General features: G+C 42.3%; 1 protein-coding gene across 1 annotated transcript in view; it reads right to left on the bottom strand.

The window, feature by feature from the left end:
• LOC144797641 (uncharacterized) overlaps positions 1-18915 on the bottom strand; it is a 353681-nt gene that overhangs the window by 116270 nt on the left and 218496 nt on the right. The window contains exons 39-43 of the mRNA XM_078668345.1: positions 14896-15156; positions 12885-13142; positions 7567-7821; positions 5309-5569; positions 2198-2458 (exon numbers count right to left, since the gene is read on the bottom strand). Coding sequence (XP_078524471.1) covers positions 2198-2458; positions 5309-5569; positions 7567-7821; positions 12885-13142; positions 14896-15156 — 1296 coding nt within the window. The remainder of the gene's footprint in view (positions 1-2197; positions 2459-5308; positions 5570-7566; positions 7822-12884; positions 13143-14895; positions 15157-18915) is intronic.

Genomic DNA, 18915 nt, shown 5'->3' with positions numbered 1-18915 from the left:
TTCTGAAGCCTGTACGACATAGAATCTCACAGATTACCATAGGAGGCAAAGGTTTTAATGTTGGTGTGCCACCACCAAAACAGAATCTGGGGATATAAAAGGCACACTATAATAATTCCTGTTAGGCTCTCTTACGAGAGTTTTTATTATGTGCTGACAAGTGCAGGTTTGTACATATTTGCAATTTTATTATGGCATACAAGGTACTGCCTTGTGGGACAGTTTATGCCCAATACTGTAGGAGATTGGCATATTGACAAGCTGATTATAAATGTTATAGGGCTGATTGTTTGTTAAGAAGAGTTACATGCAGTAGGCCTGACATTTTTTGATAAACAGATTTTATTTAATTTTGAACAAAGAAAATTAAGAACAATACGACACAAATTTGGCTTGCCAGATAAAATTACATAGTCCGATTGCAAGGCACTGGCATTCAGTCGATACAATACATCATTACAAAGCAACAGCAACAGCGGCACCTCCGCCCTTAAGCAGAACCATGGATTTACTGGCCGAACCAGTTCCCCCATATTCGGCCATGCTTAAGGGGGCAGCCCCTGTCCTCGTACTCTGGTCTCTACTGCAGCGCACACCAATCTACCCCCGGCGCCACTGTTAGAGAGTGGGAGGAGAAAGGATTTCTATTGGGTAGCGATATATCGTTTAGCGACCATGAGGGCCTTCCCTAACAGTGACTAGTCAACTTGTGCACCTCTTGAGCCCTGAAGGACACCCATCAGAAGCATTAGGGGAGAAAGGGAGACCCCCAATCCCAGCACCTCAGTTAACTCTCTTACTATCGCAGACCAGAAAGTTTGAATTATAGGACACATCCAAACCACGTAGTAAAATTCGGCATGAGCATCGCCACAATGAGGGCATGTAGGCTCGAGAAGCAGTCTCGCTCAGTGGAGCCTAGCTGGGTAGAGATAGGCAACATACAGGTTGTATGTTTGGACCAGTCAAAGATTGGAAGAGGTTGTGATCCTCCTTGGTGCCACCAGTGCATCGCACCAATTGTCATACTATAGAGGTCCTAGTCATGCCTCCCATCGGGCTTCTAAGGAGGTACACAGTGCCCGTTGTATTAACTATCAAGGTTTGGTTAAATTTAGAGACTTCACCTTTGCCCAAATCACCCATCAAAAGTTTAGCCTCCAGTGAACTGACCTTGGGGAGTGAGTCAGTCTGGGAGGAATGCGGCTGAAGTGCATGTCTCAGTTGAAGATATTTATAAAACTGTGTATGAGTCAATGCATATGTGGTTTGTAGTTCTTGATATGAATGCATGGTTGTTCCTAACCAGACATGCCCACGTTGTGAGATTCCAATAAGATCCCATAGTTCAAAATCCCGTAAAGATGCCACCTCCCTCAACCAGGTACCATGCCAGAGAGGTGTTTGTTGTGTGAGCTTGGTGTCCTACTGGGTACATCTTAAAGCTGCCCTCCAAGCTTGTAGGGCCAATTTGGTCACTGAAGCGTGGAGTTAGGAATGGTAAAACCATAAAGCACGGATAAAAGTTGGGGGGAACCCCATAAGCATTTGTTCCTTGAGAAGGCCTAACCTAATTATTACGAAAAGCAGATTTTTAAGTGAATAAGTATTTAAGGTGGATTGTTATTACTCAGAATTAAAGCCTATATGGAATCTCACAGGTTACAGTAGTAGATAAGGGTTTTGGTTTTGGTCACCCCCGTGACAAACCACAGGCATAGTAAATTTGCACTGTGAGAATCCTTGTTAGACCCTCTGAGGAAAGTTATCATTTTGCTGTGCCGATGGCGATCTTGTATACGTTTGTAACTTTATGAATGTATTCATGATGGCCACTTTGTGAGAAAGCTTACATTCAGTACAGTAGGCATGGGTTAGTCATGGTGACATGCCAATAATAACAGCTATAGGTCTGATAGTTGCTCAGGGAAAACCTAACCCAGGTGCCATTGGTCTAGTCAGTTTATCATGAAAACCTCAGAATGCCATGCCTGATCTCTAAGTTGGAAACTCGAACAGGAAATATTCAGCACATCTGGTAAACACCGCAACACAGTATAATAGAAAGTGAAGCATGAGTTGGATGCCAATATGGAAACCTATGAGACAAAACATATACCCCGGAAGGTATTCCACATGCTACTGATCTAGATAAATAAAAAAGACAGCTTCCGGAATGAGCAGCTTAGATGTCTACCTGTGGTGAAATATGCTGTAGTACTTGCAGCGCTCTGACAGACACCATCTGAGGACCTCACTGTGATAGAGTAGTTGTTCCCGCATGCTAAGCCTGACAGCATGCAGGTACTTTCTGTGGAGTTGCACAACACTGGTACGCTATCTTTTCCTATCGCCGTGGCAACATACGATACAGCCCCGCTGACAGAGTTCCAGGTCACCAAGATTGTGCTGTTTTCACAGAGAACATCAGCAATCAGATGCTGAGGCGTACAGGGTACTGAAAGGAGAGTAAAAAGAAAACATGGAATTTATACAGAGAAATATTCCCTTGTTAACACCATACCTATTTAATTTCTTTAAAAAATGTATTGAGGATTTTGACAGAAGTGAAGATATAACACATTAGTCAAGTCCAAAATGAGCTAAAAGATCACTATAGATAATATCTAAATAATAATAAGATGTGTTATTAAGAACCTCTTTTACTTCGAACTCAACATATGTGGAGTACTTTGAGCAGGACAGAATTGCATGGTGTGAGATTGAAAGTGGTTGACTGTGAATGGATACTGGCTGAGACGTGCAGGTTGAGCCAGGAATTAAACCTGACAGGTGAGCAGTCTCCAGGAGTTATGCAATGTAGAAAGAATGAGAAAGTGGGTTGACAGATACGCAGAGTGACAACATGCAAATATAGTGATTTCTAACTGGTTGAGGTAGAGAGGCATTAAACATAGTCTACGTACTACCGGACTCAGTTAAGTAACAATAGACCCCAGATCCCCCCCCACCCACCAGTGTGGGGAGGGCTGAGCTCCAGGGGGCTCTTTCTGTGCACGGGCTGGAGCTTGGGGGCCCCCCTCCATGCACTTTTAAGGGGAGAGTACCTCAAGTTTTGTTACGTCACTGGCCAGACTCTCTGAGGAAGTCTGACAGTCTCGCCGAGAGCCTCAAAGTTTTGAGATGGAGGAAGAAATCACTATGTGCACAAGATGGGTAATGTAATGTAAAAACATATCACCCCTCAAGGTTTCAAGGTGCTGGGGGCCGTCTGATGGATTAAATGAGCTATTATCCAGAGTCACATGGTGCTGAGCTGCCGCTGGCACCAGGGTTCGGACCAGGATCCTTGGCTCTGGAGTCAGCCGCTCTGGCTGCTGTGCCACACCTATCTTGTTTCATACCCATGACTAGACATGATTTCCAGAGGTGCACAAGAGAGGGGCACCACTCCTACTACAGAAAGGCAACACCAGGGAGCTATTTAGGGCGCTAGATTGCCCATATAAACATAATATATGGCCCCTTGGTGACAAAATATTGCTTTTGCTACCATTCAGGAAACTTCTTAAGACCCACTTGTTTCCATAGTAGTGATTAGCTGAGTCTCTCCTTCTGGTCTGTTGCGCCGGGATGCCCCCGGGTAAGCTGAGCGCATTATAAATTTCATATTATTATTATTATTATTTATCCAGGACAGAGGAAATCCTTGCACAAGATGGCTATGGGCAGCATATAAAATTGTAACTATAATTAACAGTCTCTCTATAGGAAATCACTTGACATGGATTATAGACTAATTGTTGTATGGTGTGCATCATACATTCCTAAGAACAAAAGTAACCATATGACTTACATATTAATGTCTTATTAATTGGGTAAAAGATGATAATGAAGAAAAATCACATTAGCAGGAACAAAAAAAGACATACTTGTGGTAAAACTGTTTTTTGCATGGGTGAGGAAATTTGAAATGGGATACAGAATAGAAAATATTTTGAGGATTTACATTCGATAATTTAGGAAGGAGGGAGAAGGAACAGAGATGGAGGGTGACACATACACTCATGTAGACAAAATGCGACCAAGCAGTTGTCTTCTTTAAAGCTGTGTTAGATATGTGTGCGCGTTTTAAGAGGAAGCCTAAGTTCTAGCTTCAGGAACAGATTTTGGCACAAACTTTTTTAGTTGAACAAGTTAGGACACTTGGCCCTTTTACTTGAAGCAACTTTGATCAAAGACTAAAGCGTCAACTGAATCACCTTTGATGTAGGATAAAACTAAAAACATACTATCAAGCCAAACCATTGATCCTCAGCGCATTAGAACCCCCCTCTCCCCTGATTGGGAGCTTGTGCAACCATTTAATATGCTCTTCCCAAAATAGGCATGCAAACCCATCAGCAAGCTTATCTCACCAAAACTCCCACTAGTATTGGGATCTGTCAGATGCTCCTCATAGTCACGCCACTTAATTGCCATTGCTGCTGTCTTTCCTGAACATTTTCCCTTAATCAGCTCATGTCTGATTGACATCATATTTCTTTACCCAGATGTACAGCAGTCTGAAGGACATTAAATCAATATTTCAGTCAGTATAGAAGTGTTGAAGAAGAGTAATTCTCTCTCCCTGCATTCTACTGGCTATTTGGTGTAGCATTTTATATCCCAATGCATGTATTGTAATGTATTCGGGACTACTTTAACTTTCAAAAGCACCCTGAATCAAAACACAGTCATTTGTTTATCACCATTGATGCATTATATGCAGAAAGCAACCATTTTTGTTTTGCTTTTTCATCGTGGTGGGCTTTTAAAAAATGTTTTAATTAGGACTCAAAATGAAAGCCAGAGCTATCCAGTGCTTGTCTTGCTTGTACAGTGGTAGTACGGCCTGGCTAAGTGGTCAAATAGTTTTGAAGAAAAAAATCGTAATAGTAACAAAACGAGGGGCTGGATTTGCAAAATTAGTTGCAAAACAAAGGCTCTCACTTTTGGAAACTATTACCAAGTAAATAATGGAATGTTTTTGTAAAGAAGGTGAAAAATTGAAAAGTCAGTCTAAGATTGGATAGTTGACCAACAATAATGTGGCCAAAAAGGTAAGGCCAATAAAGGGTGTGGATAGACATTGAGATATTATTGCATGATACCACCAAGGTGATTATAGATTCTGGAAAGAGAAAGAAAGAAAGATGATCAATACCATAGGACCTAAATACATGGAAGCCAAAGAAGGGGCTGGAAGCTATTGGATGTTGTAAACAGGGAAGCAAAGGAAACACCCCAGGGGTGATATTCAAGTGGATCATGTGGAAGAAGGAAGTGAAGACCTGAAGATCATTACCAGCTGCGGTTTCCACCGGCAGGCTTGCTGGACTTTGGTAATCTTCGCGGACGGCTACTACGGTCACATTGTAGATTGCACCACATTGAAGACCTGGGATTTCAACGGAGGTGGCATTTGTAGCACTTGTGAGCGTTTGGCCATCTCTTCCCACTGCAGTTGCGTTGTACGACGTGGCTCCATCACTACTGTCCCAGGTCACGAATAGAGCATTTGTGTCACAGTTCACACTCGACTCCACAGCCGGTGGTGTGCATGGTGCTACAAAGGTACAGAAGTTGACAAAGTCACACATTGGTAAACCGTCACATTTAAAAAAATACTTTATGATTCAAAATGCAAACCATTAATAATAATAACAGGCAACAAGAAGACTTGAGTTTTAAATGTCATATAGTTTCGTAATTCCCTTTTGTTTTGCTGCATATGGAATTTTTGCAAGGGGAGGCAGATGGGTGAAATAGTTTTACTCAACAGAGTATTACAGCCACAATTATATTCCATTTGATTTTTTAATAACTTAAAATTTAAATCCAACCTTTGGGTAGGTAACGAGAGTTTAGTAGACAGAATAAAGGACTTAGGTGAAAGAGGCTCTGCACCAAGAGGTTTCACTCGGTAGTAGTGAGACATATATACAACGCGAGAAAGACATCCATGTACTATTCTGAGGGGGAAACAGCCTTTACAACCAGGTTTTTACCACGTTGGAACTTTACCGTGCATGCTTTTAGAACGCATATGCTTTTACAACGTATCCCTTTACCATACTTTTAAGGTAAGTTCAGGGGTTTGGGGTGGGTTCTCCCCCCCCCCCACAAATACCTTGTTTATAAACAATTCTTGGTAAAGGCAAACGCTGTGAAAGCATATGCAAGCTAAATAAATGTGTGGCAAAAAATGCATGGTAAAGGCATGCAGAGTATTTCCCATTATTGTTCCTTCACACAACCCTGTTGGGAAACTGCCTTAACAGCAAGGTTTTTACCACATTTTACCTTTACCATGCATTTTTTACCACACATGTTTTTGAAGCGCATATGATTTAACACATATGATATGCCTTTACCACACATTTAAGGTAATTTTGTGGTTGTGACTGGTCTCCCCCCCACAAATACATTGTTTATGTATATAAATATAGATGTATATATAAACAATGTGTGGTAAAGACATACATTGAAAAAGCACATGCGATCTAAATAAATGCCGGGTAAAAAATGCGTGGTAAAGCCATGCAGAGTATTTTCCAGCAGTGTTCCGTCATACAACCCTTTCTGCGGTCATGTCTTATCTTTAGTATATGTAGTAAGTAGAATATTTTGTGTGCTGAAAGGCTTTGGTACTTACAATAAAACCACTGAATTGATGAGAATCTGGAATTATTCGGGCTGCTAGAAATTGACTATTTTCAGGCTGTTTTGACATGTAATCTGTACTTCGTTTTTATGTACCCTTATCATTTATTCATTAATGGTTGGGAAAGTTTTAATCCCTCTTTAGGATTCCATGACCTTTATTACTAAGGTGCCTTTAGATCTATTTTCTGTTCTGTTCAAACCCAGTGCACATTAGTTGTAATAGTAGTTTAGGCCAACAGTGGTTTGTAGGGTCTCTCTAATCTAGTAAAGCTACTTAAATTGTAGGGTGTAGTATGAGAATATTGCAATATCTCACTGCATGAGATCGTTACTGTAAAGTCTGACATAGGATAAGACCATGTGGCACAAGGATGATCTAATAAATTGTCATTCCTTCTCCATACGTCCTTTGGGTGAGTTGATGATGCTTGTTGGCTATCTCGCCATTGTTCAATTCAGACTTTTGATTTATTATGTGATTTACACAATCTTATCTGGGAGATTCAATTACAGCTTCCTGCACCTTAGTAATTGGAACTCCTGGGTGACTGAAAAACGCTTAATTTCTATAACTAATAACAATAGTTCGTGATTTTTAAATTAGCTAAGTGCTAAATACATGCAATGAGATAAGGACTATACTACCAAACTACAAAAAAGACAACAAATAAGGAAAAGGGAAAAAAATATATAAAAAATTACTCAAAATATCAGAAGAAGCAAAAGGACAGAATAATAGATGCATAGCAAGAAATAAGAGAATGAAAAGGGAGAGAAAAGAGTAAACTGAGCACAAGACATGGGAAATCGAAGGAAAGAAAGATGGCTAGTAAGGTATGCAGAGGGGCAGTTATATAGACCCTGCAGGAGATTACTGTTTATTACAGGCTATCTCACCTGTTGTAACTTCCATGCCCGGGCTCTCGAATCCATTGTGGACTCCGTCGCTAGCCTGTATGGTCACTGTGTACGTCTGTCCACATTCTAGGCTTAGAATTTCACAAGTTGTGTTGGGGGTAGTGCAGGTTGCATTGACAACACCGACTGCAGTTGCAGTGTAGAACTCTGCGTTGGCTGCTTGATCCCAGGACACAATGATCGAACTGGCGCTGTGGCTGGCATGGGCTTCGAAGGAAGCCGGGACGCATGGGACTAAAAGAGGAAGCGGGACAAACGATTGAGCAAATATAGGTCAAGCAGTCATACCGTTGTTGTTAAGTGCAGTAAGTGCTGAATATTGCCGGGGTTTATTTACAAGCACCTTGCGCCGCCGGTGCATCACTTTTCCCCATATTAAAAGTGAGGCACTGGAGGCGGAAGGGGTTTGTAAATAAGCCCCAGAGTTTTGAAATCCTATTCTCTCTTCAGGGGCACAAACTTTACTTATTGCCTGAAAAAGTAAGTCTTGCCCTATGGAGGTAGTGGCTACTATCCGATAAAGCTACTTCCGGCTGTAGAGGGCAAACACAGAGATGATGGTTTGACACCCACATACAGCACAGCAAACAAAGTCAGCTAAAGCTGCCAACAATATTTTTCAATCAAGAAAACTATGTAAAATAATATTTTTCTACTTTTGCACTGCTCTAGCTTCCTCCAACTGGTATTTTCCTACATTTGACCTTTGTTGGGAACGCATGCCTGCTGAACAGGGATCATGCCCTACAATGTCATTGCTATGTGGCTTACTCTTCCCCTCTAGTGCAACCCCTGTTAACACGGAACTAACCTGATTCTTGACAGGCTTCTAAGCCTGCTGCAACATCCTAACTGAAAGTGAAGATCAGATAAGTTAACATTTTAACATTAACATTTTAAATTCTGTCCTTTCCCAAAAAACTCTATGACTGATTCACAAAGAGACTCCGTAGTCGCGGCAAAGGCTCGGCAATCATGGCAGAGGCTCCGCACTCGTGGCTGAATGTCCACACTCCTTCTGGAGGTTCAGCCATGACTGCAGAGCCTCAGCCGCGACTTTGGAGCCTCTGCCACGACTGTGGGACCTCTGCCATGACTTTGGAGCCTCTTTCACAACTGCGGAGCTTCCGCCACGGCTGCGGAGCCTCCGCCATGGCTGCGGGGCCTCTGCCATGACTTTGGAGCTTCTTTCACAACTGCGGAGCTTCCGCCACGGCTGCGGAGCCTCCGCCATGGCTGCGGGGCCTCTGCCATGACTTTGGAGCCTCTTTCACAACTGCGGAACTTCCGCCACAGCTGCGGAGCCTCGCCACAGCTGCAGTGTCTCTGCGACGACTGCGGAGGCTCTTTGTGAATCGGGCCCATAATGTCGTACAGGCGTCTAGAAACACAAGCACATTAAGAAATGCAGATGTTCGTGTGCAGGACGCCTCTGCATCCTGTTCTCAATGCCTTTCCAAGACAGGGTGTGACAAAGGCAGGACATGAGGGTAAGACATGAATGATAGAGTTACACGTTTCCTGTGTTTTTCTGTGATTTCGATTGGCTTCCCTGATTCCTGTGACTGTGGGGGATTTTCTTTTGTGTTCTTGTGTCAGGTGTGGAAGACCTTTGAAGCTTTAGGGGGAAACACTGACCAAGGGAGGGAGCGCCGTCTTCGGGAAAGAGCTGGGCTCTCTGGGCAGTACGGGAAGCTGTTTGTGAGTGTGTCTGTGAGAGCTCCCAGACCAAAATGTTATGACCTCACACTGTTGTGAGAGGATAGGGCCAGCTAAAATTGGTTTATAGATGTCATACAATGAAATCCCAGCTTAACCTCTCAAATGGCAGTTTTGACCCACTAAGTTTATATATGCCTTGAGAGAAGGAGCAATGAAGCTTCCACAGCACCATAATGAATACATAGAGGGAGACCACCTTCGTCACTGGGGGCTAACAGATGATATTGAGTCTTGGGAACCTAGGTTCCTGTTTTCAACCCCCTTCTGTGTGAAATTTACAGACCCCTGCCGTGCCTCGTACTAGGACCACAAGTCTACGGTAGCTGTATCGTTCTGGCCGAGAGGGGTCTACCACCAAGACAAAGAGGTTTGTGAAGGACTCTGACCAGTTGCACAACATATGGAGGTCCATCAGACATAGCGTGTTCATTAAAGCCCATCCTGAAGAATGGTCAAATGTTATCTAGCTAGTATTGAAAATACCTCTGAAGAATCACATAGTATTACTTTAACAGCTGGTCGGAAATGTTACTTATTCAGAGAACTACTGTAGGACCATGTTTCATGTGGGACATATCTGAGAAAGATGCAATGCCTTTTATTGGAAAATTGTCCTACATAGAGGAATCTCAAGTCCACAGTGCTGCAGTGCAAACCTGTGGAACTCTGTGCACATACTGCCTTTTGACATCAACCATTAGCTCTCCTTCAAGTCCAGGCATGTGTAGCAATCAGTATCCTTGCACTGAGCATCTGCCTTCGAAAGCAAATTCTCTTAACAAAAGCTTTGTCTTCAGGTTTCTGCCCTGCACCAAAACCCCTACAGAAACCAGCCTAATTCTGCTGGGACGCATTCTTTCACCTTGTCGCGCAGGTGATTTTTGCTCCATCTATCTCGAAGACTGAAAGTAAAATCTCGGACTGGCATTTTCACAGCTCTATCTCACCCTGTACCTGCAATATCATCATCCCCTGAGCCCCAGGTCCCAGAGTTCCTACATATTTTTCAGAGACTGATTTCAACAGCAATAGGTTTTTTAATTGTTTCTAATAGGCCTGAACCTACTTTTATCTCTTGTTCCAAATCTTCCATTTTCTATTAATTGCAGTTTGAAGGTGATACATTTCCCCCTACAGTTTATTTAGATAGTTACGATTGTCATCACTTATCTGTAGTGTTCTATGAATTGTTGTTAAATCACAAACAGTCCCTCTGACCCGGAAGGGTATACTTAAGGGTGTTACCTATATGCAGCCGTAGTTCAATAAACTGGTGGCTCCTGAACTTTGTGCCACCTCCATCATTATTCAATCAGTCTCTGAGACCCCAAGGGACAATTGAATCATGATTGCTTTTGCTGCTTTTTCAATGCCCCATTTGTTTGCAGTTGCTGCGTTTGGAGAATCCTGTATTTTCTGTGAGCTCACTTACCTCACAACATCCCTTTCTTTCTTTCTGTACCCAGCCAGTCTCTGCTTTCATTGACTTTCCTTGTTGGGGTTGAGCTTCCATCTTTTGGCTGAGATAGCATCAACCTATTAAACCTTTTGATCTTCCTCCTCTCTTAAGATTTATGATTCAATATATTTTTATATGGATATTTCCATATTACAATATTGAACTTTTTCCTTGTCACCCAATCCTCATTAACCTTACGACCCCACCAGTACAATGATTTGCCTTTTTATCCTCTACTTCAGTCAGGATCAAATACCCAGCTTTCACCAACGTCTCCTCTGGAGGTACAGCCCAGAAGAGTTTAGAAGCACACCAATTTTAAAGCTCTCAAAGACCATGGATATTTAAGTGCTCTACATTCTTTGTAGAAGAAGTTCAGTATTGGCTTCCACGCTTTCTGAAAGAAGATCCACTCAGTTCCATGAAACGTATGAACTATCTTTTCTTGAACCACGCCCTCCTGTACAAGTACTGTGGAGTTGGGGGATAGGCCATCCAAAAACAAGCAAGTATAATTTGTTCAGGCAATGAGTATAAAACCAGACCTCAGTTTAGAGAGACTATCCCGCCTACCCTATTTTGACTCTGGCATCCACCCTACAATGCTGGTTCCTTTGTATTCATGAGTCTATAACAGCCTCTATTACTTTTAGTGTCGCAGACTAGAATTCTTGCAGGTTGGGGCAGTGCCACGGAATGTGTTGCATTGGGCCCTCTTGCTGACATTTCCTCCAGCAAAGATTTAATTTCAATCTATTAAAAGAGTGTATCCACCTTGGAGTCCAATGCCACCTGAGCAATATTTTGCTGGCCGATTCTCTGCCCTGAACATGTCTTATCCCCTTGTATGTAGCTCGATAGATTAGATCCCATTACATCGGGGAAAGGGTTATGTTTGAATCTCCCTCCCATATATCCTGGAATGCACTCTTGGTTGTGATGTCACATTTTGTGATGATTTTAGAAAAACTTTGATAGTAGGAGGGACATTGTATCAAATTTTTATAATTTTGTAATACTTTTCCATATTCAGCAAGGGATCATTTGGCTGCTGTCCTAATCTCTTTTTGCAAAACCCAATGCCTGATTTAAATATATCAAATACTCTCCTGCTAACCTAAGCCATAATTGGATTTGATTTGTTTAAAAGGTTTTACAGTTCTGTTCTTGAACGTATCTGTTTCCTTAACTATGCCCGGAGTTTGAAGTTGCACCGCTGACAGCGCTGGGATGCCCCTGGGTAACCACACACGTTAGAAATGTTTCTTCATTCATTTATTCATTCATAAGTAGTAGCTTCAGGCAGCAGTAAAACAAGAACAGGCCTTATTGTCATGACATTTGGACTAATACAGCTAGGGAAATAGGCCATGTACTACACCACCATTGGATATCAATGTCAAGTGATGAGGGTGATTTCGTGTTGACACTGCCTGAAGAAGGACATTGGTTCCTGAAGTAACTAAGGTGCCCATTGGTTTAAGGAGTCATTGCAAAGAGGCAGACCGATGCAACAATGTCTGTGATTAAGGCAATTGATCCCTGAAGTGGATAGGGTGTCCATTGGTGTAGACAGTCACTAAGAGGCAGGATGATGCAACAAAGAAAGCCATGGAGCAGTGGAGAGTATGCAACTAAAGGTAACTTTGCCTAGGCTCCCAAAATATTTTTATCTGGTCCTGAACCTGTGGTCCTATTTGCACAATTTCATGTCACAGGGAGGCGGAGCCGGAAGGCAAGTGGTCCCGGTGGGCACTGGTGAATTATCCTTTTAACCCAACAATAAACAGAGAGATGGGCTAATAATGTGTGATCAAAGTACAAAAAATGGAGAAAGAGAATTCCTGTAAGAATTCCATAAAAGCAGTTGCAATAATGACTGTGCCTCGTTAATAAATATAATTGGCTAAATTAAAAAATGAAATGTGGCCTAAATCTCATGAGATAAAATCAATTTTGAGTCTAGATATGGTTGTAAGCACTTCTTCAAAACTATTTGAAGGTGGGTGAGGGTTTTCTCCATAACGCCATTTACCAATTCTCCTTACAAAAGCATTGTGAGTCACCCTATTGCATTATTCTATTGCATTATTCTACGCATCGGCCCAGAACCTACTTGTTTTTTGATACACAGCTCTACTCATGGAGCTGTTGCAGATCCCGGAGAATCCAGTCACTGTGATTGTGTATTCCTTGCCACAGAGAAGGTCTTGGATGGCACAATTGGTACTCGCCGTGGTACAAGAGGCTGTGTGTTCGGCAATGCTTGCGGTCGCAGTGTACTCATCTGCTCCATTGCCAGCAACCCATTGGACAGATACTGCATTGCTGGCACTCTGAACACTACTTCTCACATACGTTGCCTCAGTGGGCACTGAAAATGTGAAACAAAAAATGTCACTGTTATTAGGTTGTAACTTATAAACTTGTGGACACAGTGTTTTGTTAACAGGCTAGTCAGTCTGAACCTTTATTTTTGCTTCCACTGTTTCTATTTTCGTAAAATAGAAACTGTGAAAGCAGAGTTGAAAATAAATGTAACATAATTCAGTTTTTCACTGTTAAGGGTTAAATATCAGAATATTGTACATATAGGTATCACCTGACCTACTTTGACACCAAAAGGCCAGCTCAGATTCACATTTGTGTTTCATGAACCAATCTGAGAAACAACTGCTACAATAACATCACTTTTTGTTCCCTCTGTGTTTTTAATACTGCATGTTGGTGTTTTTAATGCTGCTGCTTAGACGTACACAAAGACAAAAATGTAATTAAGAGTTAGATCAAGTGCTAAGAGTTTTGGGGCCTTGATTTAGGGTTTGGAAGACAGGTTACTCTTTTACGACCGTGACGGATATCCCAACTGCCTTATTACAAGCTGCACCAAACCTTCCGAGATCAGGTTGAACACCTTGCTTTATAAGTTGCGTGAATATTTGGCAAAGAAAATGCTCTTCCAATTGGAAAATGAGACAGAAACACAGCTACAAAGTCATAGAGCCTGATTATAATATCCGTGAGGAGAATTATGGGCCCGATTCACAAAAGTAATCTGAGACAAAATCCTAACTTTATGACTTTTGGTATTCACAAAAGGCATTTAGGAATAGTAAAATTAGGATTCCTAACTTTACTACTCCTAAATGCCTTTGGTGAATACTGAAAGTGTAAAGTTAGGATTTTGTCTCAGTTTAGAAATAGTAAAGTTAGGAATCCTAACTTTACTACTCCTAAGTGCCTTTCTTGAATACCAAAAGTCATAAAGTTAGGATTTTGTCTCAGTTTAGGAACAGTAAAGTTAGGAATCCTAACTTTACTGCTCCTAAATGCCTTTTGTGAATACCAAAAGTCATAAAGTTAGGATTTTGTGTCAGGTTACTTTTGTGAATCGGGCCCTATGTGTCTCTCAGCCATATAAAGTCAGACTGCATGGAGGACTTCATGCAAAAGTTTGGGTTTTCCCATCAAATGTTATCACACATGTGGGAAGAAGTCTCTGACCTCAATGCTTGGATTCGAGCTTCACTGAATTAATTCACTTAAAAAAGATAATTTGGTGAGCATGTAAACATGCAACAAAATACTACATTTGTAATTACAAAGAGTTTGATAATGCTACTCTGTGAAACACGTGAACAAAATAGTATCACTGGTTACTAGGCACACAATGGAAAAATTGATTATAATTTTTGATGTTTGTTTGACATTAGTAAGTAGAGGGGCAATATAAACTCAATAAGTGCCGTTCTTGTGAATATTATCTGTTTTTGGTGGAAATACATTTTATTCAGCCAAAATCAAAATTAGAAAGATGGTATTTTACTGGACCTCAAAACCTGTGTGGCTCAAAAAGATACAGTGAAATATACCATTTGTATAATTTTCAAATAATTAAATGCAAGGTATAATTCCCTTTAGCGAATAAAATGGTTATGAGACCAACATAGCTCAAACCAAGCATTTGCTAAACAGTTTTGGTAAACCTTATGTTTACGCTTGGCTGCAAGTGAGAACTGTGTAAGTATGGGCAAAGCTTGGTGTGTAGTAATATTGTGTGATTAGAGAGAAGTAAGTTTGCATCTTTGAAGTAAAAGCTTTAACCTCATTAAAAGGCACATTGTTACCTGTTTCAATAGTCTGACCCAGGGTTGGCAAGCTATTACATTCGCCATTTGATGCCTGAACGGTTATGGAGTAATTTTGCCCAGATTGTAGATCCACAAGAATGCAGGCGGCACCGGATGTAGCACACCAGGAGACATTTCCTTCCGCAGACGTCGCGGTGACAGTGTAGTTCACGGCTCCATCACTTTGTACCCAGGAGACCGCTGCATTGTTCGTGTCACAATCGTGCTGAACAGTGACACTTTCTGGGGTGCACGGTGCTGAAAGAGAGAATGGATATTGCTACAAATGTTGTGCCATTGCCTCCTGCGAGACACAGGGATATATGTGAGATGTGGCCTTGCTCTCATGGAACATGGCAGAAACAAAGAAAAAAGAGTAAGCACGTAAGTTTCAAGTTATCACATCAGTGGGATATCCTGCAATAAGAACGTCTTGGAAAAATCAGATATTTGGCAACAAGCAGAGCAGAGGCACAAACAATACTGATCAAGAGTTGCATGGTAATGGCGGGGTTGTAACTGCGCCTAGAATTATTATTTATTATTATTTTAAATATATATTTTTATTTGCTTTTTTACAGTATATAAACATAACTGGCATGTCACATAAGACCATCAACCACCACCCTTCGTCTCCCACCCCTCCTCCCCCAAAATCATATGTTCAGCCTCATTTCCATCCGGCGTCACATTGCTTCTCAAAGGACCACAGGGCCTTAAATCACAAACCCCAATAAATTAGCTCCCCAACAAATGCAGCCAAGCTCCCTTCCTCTCTGGTTCACAGTCCTCCATCCAATCCATGATATCGGCGCCACTTCCCCCACACCCTATTAAACTTCTTCGGGCACCCCCTCGCCTTATACGTAATCCTCTCTGCAACCATGTACAGGTCCATACCCCCTCTCCATTCATCGAGCCCTGGCGGGGCAGGAGCCCCCCACGCCATCAGCACATCTCTCTTAGCTACCACCATAGCCAGAGCTACGAAGATCAGGAGCGGGCGGCTCAAGTCAATATCATTCGTAATACCTAGTACGACCAATTTGGGATCTAGCGGTAAGGTGACCTCCACAACCTTGCTCAACTCCCTCAAGACCTCTGCCCAGTACTGCTGTATGTTGGTACACTGCCAAATAATGTGGTAGAAGTCCCCTCTCTCCTGTCCACATCTAAGGCACCCTGTGTCGCTGGCCCTCCCCATACGGTGTAGGCGTACCCTATCGTAATAGGCCCTGTGCAAGATCTTAAACTGAATAGACTTGATGGCCACTCCCCTTGGGTGCATCAGGGCCGTATCCCATTCCACCATATTCATCTCCCCCACATCCCGCTCCCATGATTCTCTAAGTTTTACAAGCCCATCTGGTGTATTATTGAGCAATGTTCTGTATGTCAGGGAGACTGCCCTGCACGAAATATGTTCCTGTAGCAATTGCCCCTCCAATGGTGCGTACTCCGGCAAGGGCCCCACCAGAGTCTTCTCCGCCCGCCATGCGTGTCGCAGCTGCGCGTACTGATAGTACTGTGTGTGGTGCAGCCCAAATTCCGCCCTCAAAGCTTGGAAACACTTTAGCTCCCCCCTCTTCAACAGGTCCCCCAGTGTGGAAATACCATTATCGTCCTGCACCTAGAATTATTGGTACCATTCAACATCACAACACAGTTACTGGGCAATTCTAAGTTAATAACCTGGTAATGTGGAGTAACATCCAGCATGCTAATTTACCATTCCTCTGCTTGCTTTACCCATTACCAGGCTTGTTACCAGCAGTGGCGTCTCTAGAAACACATTTTAGTGGAAGCACACAGTGGGCCACAAATAAACTGTTGGGCCACCTACAAATCCCATCCAGTACCTCAGTGTAATTACTTAAAATAAAGGGGAAGGGGCTGCGCAGCCCTCCTTTCCGAGCCTTATAAAGGCCCTGGGGACCCCATCCCATTTTGAATTTAAGAGAAGGGGGGGCATGTGAGCCCAGAAAGGGAGTCCATGTGCGCATATCTCCCTAAAAAACCATAAACGTGTTGTCCCCCTAGGCCCGGGCCCATTCCAGGGGGTTTTGAATAAACAAGCATGTGAGCCCACCCTATTTTTAGAAAAAAAATTCAGCAAAATAAAAATAAATGTTTGGGGCCCCAGGCGGGGTTTCCCTAGGACCTCCTACCAGGCCTAGGAGGTCAGGGTATCCCTACCCTGCAACCTTATGTCTTGTGACTGAGTCCCAAGTCCTAAGATGACTCTCACCACTTCATTGTTGATGTGGTGGTAGCCAATCAGATCCCAACAGGAGATTTGTCGGGATCCGCAGAGCCCTAGATATACCATTTTTTTAGCATTAATTGCTCAAGAACTACTAAACGGATTTATACCAGATCAAAAAAATACTCTTTCTGGACCAAGATCTAGCTTTCTGCCAAATTTGGTGTTTGTCCGTTAGGGATTTAGGCTGTAGCTGTGTCTGAAGTTCTTTTGGAAAAATGAATGAGGAAACTGTGCTTTGGGACCCCCTTTTTTCTTTACCCATGCTTGACAGATTATCCTGGAACTCTCCATGCACAAACTGGCCAAAAAGTACCACTTTTTTGGTAGCTTTAATGGAGATTCGTGAAATGGCACCAAAGTTATTAGCAACACACAAAAATCCTAGCTATAACTACACAGTGGCGACTGCCACTGTGGAATTTAGATCTAGGGATACAAACAAAACATACAAAGTCAGATTTAAATATTTTAAGTATGACACTGCTTTGTAATGAATGGTGTCTGGTAAAAAAAAACGTTTAGAAAGGTACAGTGTCTGTTTGTTTTTTCTCGGCCGACTCCTAATACATTCAGCAGCTACAGTGGGTAGGCACACGTGGGGCGGAGTGCATGGGTGTCATGTGGCACCGCTCTAGAGATGCAACAGTTTTCTGCTGATGGAATTATGGAGTTAATTTAGAATGTAGTAGACTATTCACAAACATGGCAGAGTACCCTGTCTGCAAAAGTGACAGTTCATCCTCGGTATTTAGAGTCAGGTGGACCATCAAGTTTCTACTGGAGGTGGTCCAGCAGCTCCACTGGTAGAAGCCTTACACTGACAGCCCGAATGATGCAGGGTTTTCGGAGTAAGTACCCCAGACTGTCCACCCTATTTGGGAAGGATGTTCTGACCTACTTTTATCTGTTTGGGATCATCAGGGAAAATCTGGCAGTCCGAAATAGAGAAAAAAAAAAGAAAAATGACCTCCCACACCCTGGGAGAAAACTCCAAGAGTATCAGGTTCATTAGTATTTCGGTTTAAAAAAATAAAATCCCACTGTGGGAATTTGTTTCTGAAAAACAAAAATGTTTGCTGAGCAGCCCCATAAAACATGGCAACTACTCAGAAAATAACTATCTTTTCAGTGAAACTACCCTTGCCATGGCCCCTCTGAAGGCACAGAGATCTCCACCAGGCAGATGGAGTAAGGGGGAGGAGGTTATGTCCTCCACCGTGTTGGTGGATGGCGAGCCATTGCCATATTGCTATATAAGTCCTAATCTCTCAGTACTATTAATGGATGACACACAGTACAATTAAGAGAGATATAGTCTGCTTTCACATTATTTCTTGTGCCACTGAGAACAATACTAATGTAAAATATATTTCAACCCCTAAATATTAAAGGAATTCAGAAAGACTGTTCTGTGTCTTTATGATATTTCAGTCTCAACTACAGTCAGGCTATTTCAAAACATTGTCTACAAATGCCAGGTAGTATGTGGGTTGTCCTTTTCCCTGGTTGTGGGCTGTGATGACCTGTGACCCACATATGACTTAGGTCCACTGTCCCTTTGTAGGGTAGCAGAAAATGGGCTATTATATTTTTTGTGTTATGAAAGCTACATGTAAGATACACATATGTAAACTATTCTACTAAAACCAGCATACATATAAACTAACCATAACTCGTGCTGCCATCATGCACTGCTTATGACCTTATATATGACTGCATGCGGGACATGTTAAATTACATCATCAATGACA

The sequence above is a fragment of the Lissotriton helveticus genome, chromosome 1_2 (genome assembly GCF_964261635.1).
Source record: "Lissotriton helveticus chromosome 1_2, aLisHel1.1, whole genome shotgun sequence".
In the NCBI taxonomy this organism is placed as follows: domain Eukaryota; kingdom Metazoa; phylum Chordata; class Amphibia; order Caudata; family Salamandridae; genus Lissotriton; species Lissotriton helveticus.
Note: the sequence above shows the minus strand (reverse complement) of the source record. Positions and strands in the feature narration are given on the sequence as shown.